This window comes from Cyprinodon variegatus, unplaced genomic scaffold (genome assembly GCF_000732505.1).
Source record: "Cyprinodon variegatus isolate N-32 unplaced genomic scaffold, C_variegatus-1.0 Scaffold27, whole genome shotgun sequence".
In the NCBI taxonomy this organism is placed as follows: Eukaryota; Metazoa; Chordata; class Actinopteri; order Cyprinodontiformes; family Cyprinodontidae; genus Cyprinodon; species Cyprinodon variegatus.
The window spans coordinates 619185-636141 of record NW_015150480.1 but is presented as its reverse complement, the minus strand read 5'-3'; the positions used below and the strand labels follow the sequence as shown (position 1 = coordinate 636141).

The following is a 16957-nucleotide window of genomic DNA, read 5'->3' as shown; positions in this document are numbered from 1 at the left end:
CAGTTCTGGGGCGCAACAGGCAGCCCATACCAGGGTGTATTAAACTCACACATCTTCAATGATAATTACCCTAACAATTCCCCCTGAAAAGGTGACGTTTTTAATGTCACCTTTAAAAAAAAACATTAATGTCTCCTCATGACCAGGATATCAATCATAGAAGAAAACTTTAAACGCTGCATCTTGCAACATCATAGGATCATGGAACAAACAATCAACAGTCCCCATGGAGATGTATCATTAATCATGGATCAAAAGTAATCATAATCAAAACTTCAGACCAAATGTTGTCACTCAAGACCACACTTTCAGCATTTAACTACAATTTGGGTTTCATCTAATTAAATGAAGGCTGTTTTAGAGTCCTATGTGCACATTATTTTAATTTACCTTAGACTAGGTAACCTAAGCCTATAAATCTAATAAGGCCAAATTCATCTACTCTCACTCCCACCTGGAGGCCTCCTAAATGTGACCGATAATCATGGATCAACCATCAGTCCAAATTAAGAATCATTCAGTCACAGTAGGGGACGTCACAGGGCAGGCCGGGCTGTTCTCCACCGGAAAACCCTACTCTAAGCAAAAAAAACACGTTTTGAATCTGACAATTATCATTACCAACTAATTAAAGAACCTTTAAGCCAATCAGGTTCTGAGTCTTTCTATATCAAAGCAAAAGTGGCATAAAACTTGATCTTGGTGGATCTGGAGCAAAATGTTTCTATGATTTTCATCAAAACAAAATCAAAATAAATCACACATATAAATCACAATGAGTTAAAATCAAGAATTATCTTAGTCCGAGTTAAAGGCAAATGATGAAGATTACTGACGATGATGAATTCTTTCAGTGTCTCTATCACTCATGAATAGAATCAATCAATAAGAGTCTCGTATGGCCGCTTTGGCTTTAGAAAATCATCTCAGATTATCACTTCCCTTCTGTACTAGGCTAAAGAAAATTTTGAAAACAATTTTTACATCACAGCATATTAAGTTTTAGCTTCTTCTAAAGTTATAACTTCATTTTTAGTTAATTCTTATCCTCTCCCCATTGAAAATGATTAGAGTTATTTTTTCTCTAAGAATAACCAGCTTGGCGCGGATTTGCCCCCTTAAAATTTCCTTGACGGACTTAGTAACTTTAATTGTTACAGGGTTAAATGTTTTCTAAATATCTACAGGTTCCTTGAATGAAATTATATTAGTTGCAGTAATTTGAGCTTAACAAAATAATGAACTGAAATATCAATAGGATGTTCAGGCTGAATAAATTTTTTATATGGCGCTGAAGCTGTCAATAGTCAGTACTGCAACTCTCTTGTTTAGCAGAGAACTGTTTGTTCCTCCAAATAATGTTAAAGAATCTTTAAAGGAATTCCTGCATCAGGATTATGATGTGGATCATCTCCCAAATTTAATTAATTGTTCCTTGGACTGAGGGTCACCTTTAGTCAAAAATATCATGAAAATCCATTCATAACTTTTCAAATTATCCTGTACACAGTCAAACAAACGAGGAAACACAAACAGACACGGGATGTCTCAAGGTGTTTATACTTATCAACTCTCACGGTAGATGCTGTCGCTTTGTCAAATTAGTTTTTTCCGCACGGAGCTGTCCACAGCTGCAAAGGGTTCTAGGTGTGATACAAGGAAATTCAGGCCCAGCGGACAATGGAAGGTGTGGGAACTAAAATAATCCAATTTAGTCACGTGGACCTTGGCAAGCATAAACCAGGCTTAAGAGAAATCAGCCTCTTTGTTTTCTTTTTTTAGCAAAAGGAAACAAAAAACTATTATTAATTATTCGAAAGTATGAGGAAGATATAATCGGCTCGATAAAAGAAAATTTTAAAATATTTAATTCATTTCTTTTGTAGTTATTTTATAGGAAGTAGAGCTAATGATTGTCTTACTAGTGATTTTTTTCAATTTTCTATGAAGTTCTTAATATTCCTCAACGTATTGTACTTCGATTCCAGCCTGTGTGAATATTTTAAAATTCAAGGATAGTTTTTGGCAGTTTTTTCCTACTAACAGCTAGTCACAAATTTTATACTGTTGTCGTAACTTTGCAACACTGGTCTACAAAGTTGCATGAACTGAATACCAGTAAGTAATATCAGTCAGTAATAGGGGAATGTTTTATACAATGTCCTGTACTGTACATGTATAGAGCACAGATTACATACTGATATGTACCTTAAATTTTTGCATTTTAATTCAGTTTATTAATTAAAATCTTTCTTAGTTTACATATCATAGCTTGACTTTCTATAAAAACTGTTTTAATACCTAAATACAACAGCAGGGATTCACTGGTTTTCAAATATTGATTCACTTCTGGGATCCTCTGCCAACCATCACTGCATATACTGTAAAAAATCAGCCTTCCACTTGTGGTGTAATCAGTCCAAATTCACCTTCTTCTGGACTGATTTGTTTCCTTAAGGGGTCAGCCAGCTTGAGAATAAAATCTTTAACCTCATAGAGTGTTTTCTCTTAACTTTGCACAGGGCTTCCCACAGGGACCACTTTAAAGCCACTTTTACTGCAATATTCCTGCTTTTGTACTGAAAAACAATTACATTCTCAGCAAATTCTTTTAATTGGCACCATCGAGACAAGGTCATAAAACAAGAAAGTTCAAAACTTAAACTTGAAAAGTCACCAGGTGTTTATCTTTTTGCTGATGCTCATATTTTCCACACCTGCGCTGCCAGAGTGCCCATAATCACTGAGCCTGTGTGTCTGAAAGTGTGTGCACACTTTAGCACTTCTGTGTACATATACCAAAGCACCTTTAGGGTAAGTAATCCTGTTGGACATAAATTGCGAAACCTCCTGGCTGCTTTGTCTTTCATCAGCCCTCATTCTCTTTTCATGAGCCGGACTTTGCTCTGTGTCTAAAACAAAGTAATGGAGGTCACCCCAGATGGCTGCAGCACACTCATTTCCTTCTTTTCTCTCAGGCACCCTGACAGAATACAAAGTAGATTTTCAAAAATGTCACTTCCAGGTTTAAACACTGACTGCTCTGTTCCATAGGCTGTAAAAAAAACTGCATGGCAGTGTATACTGTATACATACAATGCAATCATCCTCGTTAAACCAAAAGTGTCCAAAAAAACAAACAAAAAAACTGTAAAATAATTGAACTTATCACATGTACATGTAAGCCTGAAACCTGTTTCTACACTGGAAAAACAATCTAGAAATAGGTAAGTGTATTTACCCTTAATTAGAGTAGGTAAATGAGATAGTTTGCCAATGGAATGAGTATTTTTACTTTTAAAATGAGATAATTAGATAATAGGGGCTTGAAATAAGAAGATGCAATCGTGTTTTCTTATTTTAAGTGTAAATTGTCTTGTTCCATTTGCAAAATGTCCAATCCAAGAACAAACACTCTTATTTTAGGAAAACATGAATTATTTAGATTTATTTTTTTTTTCAGTGTGTACCCGAAATGCAGACACATTTATCCTAAAACCATACCAGCACGCTGTGTTTTAAGTCTAATGTTAAAACTAAGGAAGATAGCGTGGAGCTACCACGGGCACCATTAGCTGAATAGGCACTTTGCTATGAACCCAAATATTATACAGAATAACTAATTCCTGAAAGTATTCCTGTGTGAAAATTACTGATACTGTTGTGGTGTCACAAAAATCTGTGAGGAGTTTGAAGGGTGTTCTTTTAAATAATATACAGTGAGTACCTCTATATTAGCTTAGGCTGATTGACAGGGTATCTGCCTCACAGACTAAAACTGGTTATTGGTTCCACAGGAGAGGAGCCTGATAACTAAAAGATCTGCCTCCCTTCTAATTTTAGACATTCTAGGAACCACTAGTAAATCTGAAGATTGAGAGTGAAGTTCTCGTCTAGGGACATAAAGAATGATAAGATCTCTGATGTAAGATGGAGCTTGGCCATTCAAGGCTTATATGTGACAAGGAGGGTTTTAAATTCTATTCTGGATTTAACATGAAGCCATTGAAGAGAAGCCAGCATAAGACAGATTTGATCTCTCTTTTTAATTTTCATCAGAACTCTGGTGAAGAATATTTGAATGGGACCCATAATAGACACCGTAGAGCATTTTTTTTGTCAAGTTTGTGAGTGTTCATGCTATTACACATTACACCTTGATATAGATAACTACCTGGTATTTTAGTGAAGCACAAACTTGCCTCTAATTTGCAAAGAAATGTGTCAGTGGCATAAACAAATGAAAACCTGTTTTATTACTAAACCTACATAAATAATTATGTTGAACTTTTGCATTACCGTTACATTTGTTTTCTTTTAAAACCTAGTAAAACCTAGTAAATTCATCCATAACCTTCACTGCAGCTGCCTTCCTGTCATCAGCGAAAAGTCTCTCACTCCATGAATAAAGAACAGAGAAAGTATTGCCCATTTCCCACTGAATTTTTAATATGGCTTAAATATACCTGTTGTGACATTTAAAGGTTTATGGTGTTCTTTGGCCTATAAACGAGCTTCATCAGTAATATCAAACAATATTTATTATTCATCTCGCTACTTTTAACTCGACATTTGTTTGTTTGTGTGATTTTTCCACAAATAAAATATTTAAAAGAACCATATTTTGAAATATTTGGTATCTGAAAGCAGAGTAAATTCCCATTTGTTTTGAAAGTAGAATGAACATTTCTTAAATCCACACATAGAAAAATAACACTTAGACCCAATGAAACTTTTGCAAACATGCTGTTGGACTATAATCACAGCAGAGTTTCCATGTCAGTTTTTTTTACACTGTTGATCATTGTAAAAAAAATACAATACATTAGAAATTATTCAGAAACATTCAACATTTTTTAATGTAAAACACCAAAGTTAAGCTAACTCTATTATTTTATGGTCCAGACCACACAAAGTAGTAGTTTTTTTCTTCCATTTTTAGGAAATAATTTTAAAAGAAAGGCATGTCCTTGAATTGTGACACAATTCTAACATTCTTAGATAATATCCAATACAGTTATTGCCCTTGGAAATCACCTGATTAATAAATCAAATTCACTTGTGTGTAATTCAGTCTCAGTAGGAATAAAGCTGTTGTGTAAATTCTTGTTGGAGAGCATTAGGGAGCAAACAGTATCATGAAGACCAGTGACTAGTACTACCAGGTCAGTGAAAACTAGAAAACTGGTTTAAAATGGATGCAGCCACTAGACTCTTGCTCAGTAAACCTTTCCTGGAGTCTTTATCAGTTCTGGCAGCTCATATTGGAGCTGCTACACTTCCTGACTTGCACGGAGAACTTTTCCACAGAGAAAGTTTTTTTTTTTAAAGAGATATAAGACTAAATTGTCTATATCGAGATACTCTAATTGCATTATAATTATAATTTAGACCCACCAGTTTCTGTTTCTTTGTCTCTCAGCAAACTTCTCAGTGAATTTTCTCCTTCCCACTACAGCTATTTATTAATGGTACCTGTTTGAAATTTCAGGGAAAAAAGTTTTGATTCAATTGTGTCTTTTTATACAATTTTTTGGAAACAAAAAAATATTAAGCTATGTATTGTATTTTGCGATGCAGATTAAAAAATATTGGGGAAAAAAACAAACTTCCAGCCCTACCCTAGTCTTTGACAATCTAAAAAAAGCACAGTTTAAGCTGTTTTCAATGAGAAACAGCGTGAGATACCATTACAAATCTACCAAGGCATACCGGTAGTTGCTCCCTGAAACTGACAGACTAGGCTTGGAGAGCATCAATCAGAGCCTGTAGTAACATTGGAGGAGAACTGCTAACAAACAGCCAGAAACACAAGGAGATGGTTTAGGGTCAATAAAGCTTTTAAGGCACAATAGCCATAGTAGTCCAGACCACCCAAGTACAACTGAGAATTTGTGGAAAGACTGACATTTCTGACCCTTTTATTAAATCTGACTGCATGGGGGACATTTACAAAGAAGGATAACACAAATGTCCCAAAAGGGATTTTATGAATCATCTACTTGGGTATGATGCATATAAATATAAAGGACAATGCTATCATTTGCATTTCATTTCATTTAACTTTTTTTTTTTCAGTTGTGAGCATGCATGATCCTCTGTTATTCTTCATCAACTCTCCAACTGACCCTGCTGCTTTCCCTAATGTCAGCTGGAAATGGCTCCTGTCCTCTGCCACTGACTGCAGGATAAAGGGAACAATAGGTTGTACTCAGGAACTCAGTAAAATTAAAGCAACCAGCAGACCTCATAAAACTTACAGACATGAAATGGGTCATTTTCTGAAAATCTAGTAATGGCTGAAGTATTTTTTTCCCACCATAAACCCCCTGCGACAATATTTTTTATGTTGTCTGAAACATTTCCTGTTTCGATTAAATTTCATAGAAATTCAAAGTCCATGGTAGCAAATCTCTGTAGTCTTTTAACCTTTGCAGCCTCCCATAAATCATACAATGTTTGGTCTCTAACGTGCCATATACAGTTTTGTTACATAGTTCAGTCCCAACCCAATAAACCCAGAGGCACAGGGGAAGGCAGCAAACATAATGAGAACCACTGTTGTTTTTTTATCGTTTTCTTCAAAAAAGGTGGAAGCAGCCACGGACTCGGAGTCTGAAAGCAAAGGCTTGCGGGAGTACCACTCTGTTGGGATCCAGGTGGAGGATGACAAAAAAGGGTGAGCTAATGGCAACTTGGTTTGAAAATTATCATAGAAACTCTGCCTTTGATGTTATATCACCTGCTTTTAGTGTTATTATATGCGATTTTTGTTGAATTTCATTCATCTTTTGCTTTGTACCTCAGACAGGGGAGATTTAAACGCTCCAACAGTGTGACAGCAGCTGTCCAGGCTGACTTAGAGCTGGAGGGCTTTCCCACTATGGAGGACAAAGGTCTGCAGTTTGGTGGGGGCTTCCAGCGTCACTCAGAGCCAAGTACGCCTACCCAATACGGAGCGGTGCGCACCGTCCGTACGCAGGGCCTCTTCACCTATCGAGATGATTACCGCACCCCTGCTGAGCCGCCCAGTCCTCGCGAGACCACCAGCGAGACAAGCTGGCAGTTAGAACCTCCTTCCCCACGGGAAAACCAGGCCTCATCAGGTGAGTCAGGAAGGGTGTCTCCATCCCTGAGGAGAGATGGGAGCTGGTTCATGCAACTGCTTCACACCGAGACCAAAAGGATGGAGTCCTGGTGCAAAGAGATGGAAGCAGAGGCTGAGGAGAATGACCTCTCAGAAGAAAGTAGGTGTTCTGCAAGTAAAGCCAAAAAGCAAAGGCTGTATTTTAATGAGGATAAATCCAACTGTGTCTTTCCTTCAGTTTTAGGTAAAATACGAAGCGCAGTTGGAAGTGCTCAGCTGCTCATGTCGCAGAAATTCCAGCAATTTTACTGGCTGTGTCAACAAAATCTGGTAAGACATGGTTATGCATTTGGGTCAGCAGGTATAAAACTAAGCCCTGCATGCTTTCCCTATGAAAACTTACATATCTAAATGTAGGAATGAAGAGCCTGGTATTCATTTATATATTCATTTAAAATTTGAGTCATTGGGCATGTAATATAATTTACAGTCTTAGAACCTTAGTAGTTTTAAATTAATCAAACAGAAATTATATTTTGTCTCTCTTAAAACAGATAATTGATCAAAAAATCATTTTTTAAACAAACAAAGCTCTTTAAATCTTCCCCTAAAAAAACAAGAAAGCACTACCCCATATGGATGATGACGTGACAACTGAAATGACACAGCTAGAAATCTCATGCTTTGTTGAATGCTATCTAAAGAAAAAGGACCTTAACAAAAAAGTGTCATGATGGGTTCACTAAAAGCGACCCAAGAATGCAGAACACCACTGACGGACACAGGGATGAAAGTTTAACAAGTTTATTTATGCACAAGCACACAGATTGTACTGGTTCGGGTTCGGGGCCTGGATACTGGTTCACCGGAGTCTGCGTGAGAGACAGTTCAGTTAGCGTTGCCAACAGAGGTTTGATTTCCTGAAGTTCACTGATTGTACCTTGAGGGTTCTTGAGGTTAGCTTTGGGAGAGTCTCTGTTGGATCTGGAGAAGAGTTCATCAGCAGAGTCCGTTTGCTGCTTCAGCGTCTCACGTCTACAATGAACAGACCTTGGCTTTGGGATTCCCAGCTCTAGTCCAGAGCTGCTTGGAGGTTCTCTGTGATTCTTCAGGTTTGGCTCTGAGGGTCGGCTCGGCAGGTTAGCTCTTCCTGAGCTTTCACAGAGGAGACACAGGTTTCCTAGAAGACAGAGACAATGGTTAGAATCCAAGCTGGATTCAAAAGTCATAGAGTTACACTGAGGATCTAGGCTTAAGCGCTGACCAACTGGAACAACACTGCGGCGTTGAGGCAAGGTCTGAAGACAGCTTAAGTAGTGGATCCTCTGATGATCTTGATGAGATGCAGCTGTGCAGGAGGCTCCCTCAGAGGATCCACGGCGGACTCTGCTGAAGAAAGGTGGAATTTCTCCAGCTCCCAACAAAAAGACCTTGATATGAGATTACCGAAATCCATTTTATAGAACAGATCTCACAGGCAGTGCCACAGGGGCAAAGCATGCAATGCTTGTATGATGCTTCAGTTCTCTATGCACCTGTTGCAGGCTAGAAGGCTGGCCCTGGACCTTTGTCGCATGTATTTCCTCTTTCCCTCAACCCCATTTCCTGACTTTCAGTTGAAGGCCACTTATATAAAAACAATTATTTTTAAAAGATCATCTCGGCATTAAATGTTGGTGGCTTCTGTGGAAGTAAATACCGGTAAGCAGGACAGATTTATCCTCAACCACCAGCATTTGTCATTGGGGAACTTGTATTTTTCCCTGAAATATGAGACAAATCAATGTCTTGGATTTAAGGAAAGAATCAATCTTGATCTAATAGGAACATTATGCAACACAGTTTGTGGAATGGCTTTAACTGATTTCATTTTTAGATTTTCATGGGAAAACAAGGTGGGCAGAGGTGCAGAAAACATCCATCAAATGGCCTGACACCAAAACACCCAGAATAGCCACAGTAAGGTCTGTTGCCTCTGGACATGGTGCATCCTCTTAGCCAAATGAAGCACACAGCTCCCCACATGTTGCTTTGGAAGGGGTTTTGCAAAACCATTAAGCTGCTTGTGTGATAAAATTAACTAAATTAAAGAAACCTTTTGATGTACCACAGTGTTGCATCAATAAAGTCAAATGATTATGTGGATCAAAGTAAGTTACGCTAAAATAAGATTTTCTAAAATAGAGATTATTCACCCCATTTAGGGATAAGAAAAATAATTATGGTTAGCAAAGAGGTGGAGTAGATGATGTATAATGAAATGCAGTTTGTCACAAGTAGTTAATAACGACTGTTGTAAACTACATGCATGCTGGATTCACCACAAATGGCTTCTAAATGGTTGTCTATTGGAAGGTACACACAATATGCAGAGAACATGTTTGAAAGGCCATCAGTCTATCACAGGACTACACGGGATACACAAGCATGCTGGAACATATTCACACCTTCATAAGCAACTGAGAGGTAACCTAGCAGTTATGTTTTCAAAATATTGGAGAAAGCCAGAACTTCAGCTGAGAACAATAAAAACAAATACTTTGATAAAATGGAAACTCCATGCAGAGATAACTGGGGTGAATGTTTAAAGTCAGAAACTCTGTGGCAGTAGTGCTAACTGCTGCATCATAAAAAATATGGCTGCACAATTTTGGCATCAAAACAGATGAACCTATTTTGAGACACAAAGGAGAAGAGAAAAGTGAATAATTAGAAAAAAAGGAAAATATAGGTGCTCTTAGTTTTTCTTCTTCTTTGGTTAAAGTGAGGGTTGACAGCTTTAAAGTCTATATCAACGCTTTAATTAAACTGAACAACTTATTTGGAAGGTTTGAGGCACTAAATATCACTCCAGCAGTGAAAGCTGTTCCACACCAGGGGGAGGAGACACTAAACCTGGACGTAGCTGAAATGAGGAAAACTCTGAGGAGAGTCAATCCATGGAAGGCCCCAGGGCCTGATAACATACCTGGTGGGGTGTAAAAGGAGTGTGCAGATCTTGAACACCTCGCTGGACCAATCTTTAGTGCCAGCATAGTTCAAGTCTCCCACCATTATTCCGGTCCCAAAGAAGCCTCAGGTTACCTCACTCAATGACTACCGGCCTGTCGCACTGACTCCAATCATGATGAAGTGCTTCGAAAGGCTGGTCAAAGAACACATCGTCTGCAGTCTGCCGCCAACATTCAACCCTGCCAGTTCACCTACTGACGGAACGGCTCCACTGAGGAAGCCATCTCTGCTGCTCTCCACCTGAGCCTGGTACATCTGGAGGAGAACAACACCCACATGCGGATGCTGTTCCTGGACTTCAGTTCAGCTTTCAACACCATCATCCCACAGCATCTGATGGGCAAACTGGAACAGCTGGGATTCAATACACCCCTCTGCAACTGGCTGCTAGACTTTCTCACTAACAGACCTCAGTCAGTCCGGGTCGGACAGAACACCTCTGATGTCATCATCCTAAGCACAGGCTCCCCTCAGGGCTGCGTCCTGAGCCCCCTGCTGTTCACCCTGATAACACAAGACTACGTCCCCAGGTTCACCATCAATCACATTGTGAGGTTTGCAGACGACACCACGGTGGTGGGCCTTATCCGTGATGACAACGACCAGAACTACAGAGATGAGGGGGAGCAGCTGGTGGACTGGTGCAAAGATAACAGCCTGATCCTGAATGTAGAGAAGATGAAGGAGATCATCTTGGACTTCAGGAAGAACCGGCCTAACCACGCACCACTGCTCATCAACAGCTCAGCTGTAGAGGTGGTCAACAGCACCACATTCCTGGGGGTGCACATCACAGACACCCTCACCTGGAATGTAAAGACCACCTCACTGGCCAAAACACATGTAGGCTGCTTCTTGCGGAGGATGAGGAGAGCCCACCTGCCCCCACCCATCCTTACCCCCTTCTACAGAAGCACTATAGAGAGCGCTCTGACCAGTTGTTTCACTGTGTGGTGTGGAGGCTGCAGCGCCGCTGACTGGAAAAAGGTGAGAAGAGTAGTAAGAACAGCAGATAAGATCATCGGGGCTCTTCTTCCCTCCATTAAAGATATTTCATTCCAGCGCTGCATGTCCCGAGCCCATGACATCATAAATGATGCCTCACACCCCCACCATGAATTGTTCTCCCTGCTGTCCTCTGGGAAGAGGCTTCCAAGCATCGGATGCAGGTCCAGCAGATTCCAGAACAGTTTCTTCTCCACTGCCATTAGACTGCTGAATGTTGTGTAAAATTGGTTATTTTATTGTATTTTATTACATTTATTATATTTTATTATTAGAAAAAATAATGTTAGAACTGTAAATATACAGTCATATATTTATATTACTGTTTTTATGTATTTTTACTGTTTGTCTAGAGAGCTGTTCTTAAATAGATAATTCAGAAATTTACAGTATTGATTAAAAGATGAGTCTAAAATATTTTTTTTGGGGGGGGGGGAAGCTGACTGCAATTATGCAACGGTAATCTATTTTTTAGAGGATTTAATCAGACTATTTTGCAATTTGAAAACACATTATTTTCTTTAGTCATACTGTATGTCCTCAAGATCCTTTATCCCAGAACGCATATCACATTTAGTGCTTCCTTTTCCTCTAACAACCTAATTCAAGGCCACCTCAATATAGAGCAAATAGATGAAAAGCTGAAAACTGTCAATCAATAACTATCCCAGCTTATTTATTTAAACATTCAGGAATCAATGCTGTATGAGCTTGACTTGTATGTGTTTGGTAATAAAGCTTTAAAACAGACATGTGCTTTTAATGTCCTGTTTAGTGCACAAGATTGGAGACTCCTGCTTCCTATTGGTGCTTTTGTTTACCTATTTTATAAAATGTAGATTTGATTTATGAGAGCTGCACTTGCTGGGTTCGCAACATGCAGCAGAAAAGGCTTATTTTGATGGAATGGAAACTGGAGATTAGACAAAGCGTCACAGGAAAAGGCAAGCAATTTTCTTAATATAGGCGACAGTGTTATATGTACATGCAAGTTCAAACTGAAAAACTGACATGCAAAAAAAGAAAAGATAATTAGAGGAATTTTATTGATACAATTACTTTAGTCTTTGGCGCTCAGACCTCGGCAGGAAACATCAGCGCTGGATTTTGTTTGATATGCCTAAACAGGAGCAAAGAACAAAGAACAGGGCTGTTTCCCCCGCCAGGCCTGAAACTGGTGGGGGAGTGGAGATAGATTTAGTTGGTCAGTCTATAGACTGCTGGTTAGCGAGACGGTATGCTGAGCTTTATGGGTAGATCCAGTGGATTGCGTGAGCTGATACTAGAGCTTCACTCAGGGACCTGGAAGATGGAAGTCCTGTTTGATAATACAGATTGAGAGAACCTGTCAATGATGAGCAAGCATGAAGCGACAGTGGGGAGGAAAAACTCCCCATTGGGAAGAAACCTCTGGCAGAACCAGACTCAACATGGCGGTCTTCTGCCTGACCGGTTGAGATGAGACAGGGAAACGCAGTCAGAGTCCAGGAAGAATGACACTAATTAAGTTTAGCTACAATGATGGAGGAGGGGATGGAGGTGGGTTGGAACGGGGTCATCTGAATTGAAGTCAGACAAGCGCAGCCGCTGCCTGCGCTTTGGGTAGAAGATGGAGTTTTGGATTGGAGACCTTTTAAGATGAACTCTGGATGCTGATTAGGCTTTCGTGGAGGTGTGGTTCAAAGCTCATTAGCTTGTGTCGGAGGTGGATGAAAGGGAGTAATCAGTTTATTCAGTTGAACTTCCACCTAGGCTCCATTTCCTGGAAGAACTTACTTTAGTTAAAAAGAGGCCTGCAGGCATACATTCTATATGTAATAATATTCACTTTACTTTTTGGTTTCCTTTGCTAAATCCCTAGAATTTAGAGGCTTATAAAGACATCCATTTTTAATTCATCCCCTCTTTAACTCCTCTATTAACTTTCAGGAAACATTATTTGAAATGTTTCAAAGACAGACAGCAAACGTTTAGTGGAAGGAGCTATAGAATTAATACTTACACAGTCAGAGCTTAAAACTCCCTCCTTACATTAAGACTTATTGTACTTATTATAACTTTCATGTTGTACTTTGTATCTAGGGCAACTTACAAATTTAATTGTCCTTCTAAACAAAATTCATGCTAGGTAAATAATATTTTAGAGTTACAAAACATTCTGCCTGAAATTATATGTTTAACATATTCAATGTGGTCAAAAATGCATTTGAATTATATAAGATTCTGTCATATCTTTAAAGTATAATGTCTAGAACTTCATCCAACTCAAGAGAAGAATTGCAATCGGATTTTAGCTGTGCTTTTTTGGAAAACTTCTTCTGTTTGTTGTTTTGCACATAAAGAGACATTTTCACAAATTTAAAAAAGAATCTGTAATGGTCATCATTTCAAAAGCGTCAATTTGCCAAAACAGCTAATTTTTTACCGGCTATTTGGATTACTCTTATTTGCATTTTTACATTTAGAATAAAGGATTAATTTATCTCACACTGTTTTTTTCCACTTTAGGAATTCCTGGTCTTGCAGGTTTTAGATGTGAGGATAAAATACTGTGCAGTTCCAAAGGCTGATGAAAGAAATAAAATGAATAAAAATCAATTTATTTAGCACTATGCATATCTTTTTCTCTGTCATTCAGCTATTTTTTGTGAAGCTTTTATTTAAAGATTGGAAATAGCTGATATTTCTAAATAAAAGCAGATGTTTTGTAGTAAAATATGACATTGAAAATTAGGAGAAAAGGACATCCAAACCAGCCTGGCAGTACATTAAAACAGGATTCCCCTCTTTGACTAGTTGTTCCTACACTGGCAGACACAATTGTTTATAAAAACTAGCAATGAGGTTTTTTTTTTTTACTTTGCAATGGAGGGCCCTCAAACCGGATCAGTATATTTTATTTTGATCCGATTTTGCATAATGTAGTTATGGAAAAGGAATTAGGGCAACTGAAATCTGATTTTTTTTTTTTTGGGAAAAAAGACTTTAATCTCAGAATTCTGACTTTAATAAGTTGTAGGGAAGTCATATTTAATTTCAAATTATTCTAGCTTAAACATGTATATAAATGTACTCTTTATCAAAAAGTTAGAAAATCTGTTATTTATCTGTTATTTCATGCAGGCCAGTTAGTTAGTTATATGTCATCTTGAACACCTAAATTCGGCCAATCATATATCAAGGGTCATCTGTCAATCAATTTTTTTTCCGTTCATAGCATCTTGATTAATATGTTGCAGCTAATATACGCAACGGTTGAAATTAGAAATAAGAATAATTTACTTTATCATTGAGTTCCGTCCCAGTGTTCATGGGGATGGACGTCTGTGTCTTCGGCTTTCTGAGAAAAAAGTCAGAATTGGGAGAAAAATATCAAATTTCTGAGATTAAAGTCAGAATTCTTACTTTTTTCTCATATCATACAGAAATGAAATTTAAAAATCAGTTAACTTTTTTTATTTTGTCAGTGGCCCTAATCCTCTTCAGTATATATTTCTAGTGTTCAGCGAATCCACTGAAAATATCCACTTTTTATCTCTACACAATATTTGCCCAAATTTCTTTTGGATCATATAGTTTTGGGTTGTTCTTTTGTGATCAGTAGTTTTTCTGACCTTCAAAGTTTAATTTCTTTCACATGATTTACCAGAAAACCAAAGCCTTAAAATGGCTTTGCAGCCTTTTCCACATGGATCTCAGTGAACCGTTTTTTTTTTTTTATTTCCTTGAATATTACATGCTGTCAGACGGGTTCTATATATAATTTGTTTCTTAAATTCTACAGGACTGGCAGTAATCAGGCCAGAGTAATGAATGAATAAAACTTAGTTCTTCAAAAAGAAAAGGTTAATCACAGTTTATTCATGATTTAACAAGAAAGGCAATTACCTTCTTCACATTTGGCCAAGTTGGTCTGAATAACTTCGTTCCCTAAACAGAAAAAAAAATCTTTTTGTGAAAACATCATTTTGTAATTACTCAGGATATTTTTAGTGTTAAAACTGTTCAATGATTTAAAACATATAATTGTAAGAAAAAAGCAAAGACAAGCACAATCTGACAGGGGCCAAGTACTCTTTAAAAAGAGGAGGATATGGAAGAAAATAACAAAAGGACATTAGAAAAATGGAGAATATCAAACTGCTACAGAGCTGTGAATTTTATGAAACCATTACACGGCATCAAGAGACAATCACTTATATCATTAAAATGTGAAAAGCAAACTATCCCCTGACTGTTATTTCTATTCATAGATCTATCAAGAAAATGGCTGATAAAATATAAAATGGTGCATTGAGTGTGTTCTTATAGAGTGTTGATTTACAAATAAAATCTAATCTAATCTAAATCTGTGCGTAGAACTATATTTGTAATTACAATTAATACTAGATATTTGCGAACACATTATCAAAAGATGTGTAAAAATGGTTTATGATTTTGATCAAATGTTTTGGGCTTCTTTTCTTAAGCTTCTTATAATAGTTTGCTGGAATTTTGGCCCAGATGTCTTGAGATGTTGCTTGCATATTCGACAGAAATTACTTTCCTTGTGTTGTAAGCTGCTTTGTGAAATGATTCCCCAACATGGCTCATAAATATAGCAGATTCAAGTAGTTTCCTCATAAAGTTCTGCTAACATGATTTAATCACGACTGAGAACATTTTTCATATGCTTGTCTTCTGACATTTTATGATAAAAACAAAGAACATCTATTTTGGTGAGTCGTCTACACGGATGAAAATATGATTAACAGACTTTTTTGATTGAAAGCATGTTTGTGCATTCCTCCACAACGCATTTGGTAAGAGTTGCATTTATTAGTTTACTAGTTTTTAAACAAATCAAGCTGCTTCTGCTCTTATTGGCTTAAAACTTAACATGGGAGGCCAGTACCCAATCAGTTTAAAGGATTTTAATGGATGTCCCTCCCTTTTGTGAAATAATTTCTACATGAGGCTTTCCAGATGGATGTGCATCGTTCAATTCAAATTCTATATGGTATCAATTTGGCCAATGCCAGGTTAGCACAATTATGATTTATTTAATTATGATAATTTCTTTTATGAACCTCATCCTTCTTTTACAGTTACTCAAAAGCTGCCAGTAGAATCTGATTATTTTGTCAACATTTGCACAGCAATCTTTGTAGATCATCGACAACAAGCCCACATCCTACGCAGACTAAAAGAAACACTATGTGCAATTTTGTACCCCTTATTTTGAATCTATGAAATCAGGCTGTGAGTAGGAACCCATGACTCATTTAAACCTGTAGTGGGCTTTTCATCAGCGAAAGCAAATAACAAATCAGACCAACATGGAAAAGGCAGCAATTATTGTTTCATCCATTCCTCTCCTTCCCCAGGATCCTAGTGCAATGCCGCGACCCACCTCTCAGGACCTGGCTGGGTTCTGGGATCTGCTGCAGCTTTCCATTGATGACGTCAGCATGAAGTTTGACCAGCTGCAGCAGATTAAGAACAACAACTGGAGGCTAATTGACAGCCCAGAAAAGAAGGTAAGAAGTCAGTTAGACTCCACATATCACAACATTTTTTAAGCTGAATAAATTATTTTTCTTTTTTGGAAGCCAAATTAAAAAAGATGAATGGATTATGAGGGGGAGACGGGTACGGAAGAGGATTAGGGCCACTGAAAAAAAAAAAATGTCAACTGATTTCTAAAGTTTATTTCAGTTTAAACTGGGAAAAAAGTCCGAATTCTGAGAAAAAAGTCAGAATTCTGAGATTAAAGTCCGAATTCTGATAAAAAAAAGTCAGAATTCTGAGAAAAAAGTCAGAATTCTGAGATTAAAGTCCGAATTCTGAGAAAAAAAAGTCAGAATTCTGAGA

The 16957-nt window shown here is 37.7% G+C and overlaps 1 protein-coding gene across 1 annotated transcript in view; it reads left to right on the top strand.

Moving 5' to 3' along the window:
* dlgap2 (discs, large (Drosophila) homolog-associated protein 2) overlaps positions 1-16957 on the top strand; it is a 179785-nt gene that overhangs the window by 162068 nt on the left and 760 nt on the right. The window contains exons 8-11 of the mRNA XM_015396322.1: positions 6591-6679; positions 6808-7247; positions 7326-7417; positions 16471-16623. Of these exons, the coding sequence (XP_015251808.1) occupies positions 6591-6679; positions 6808-7247; positions 7326-7417; positions 16471-16623 (774 nt within the window). The remainder of the gene's footprint in view (positions 1-6590; positions 6680-6807; positions 7248-7325; positions 7418-16470; positions 16624-16957) is intronic.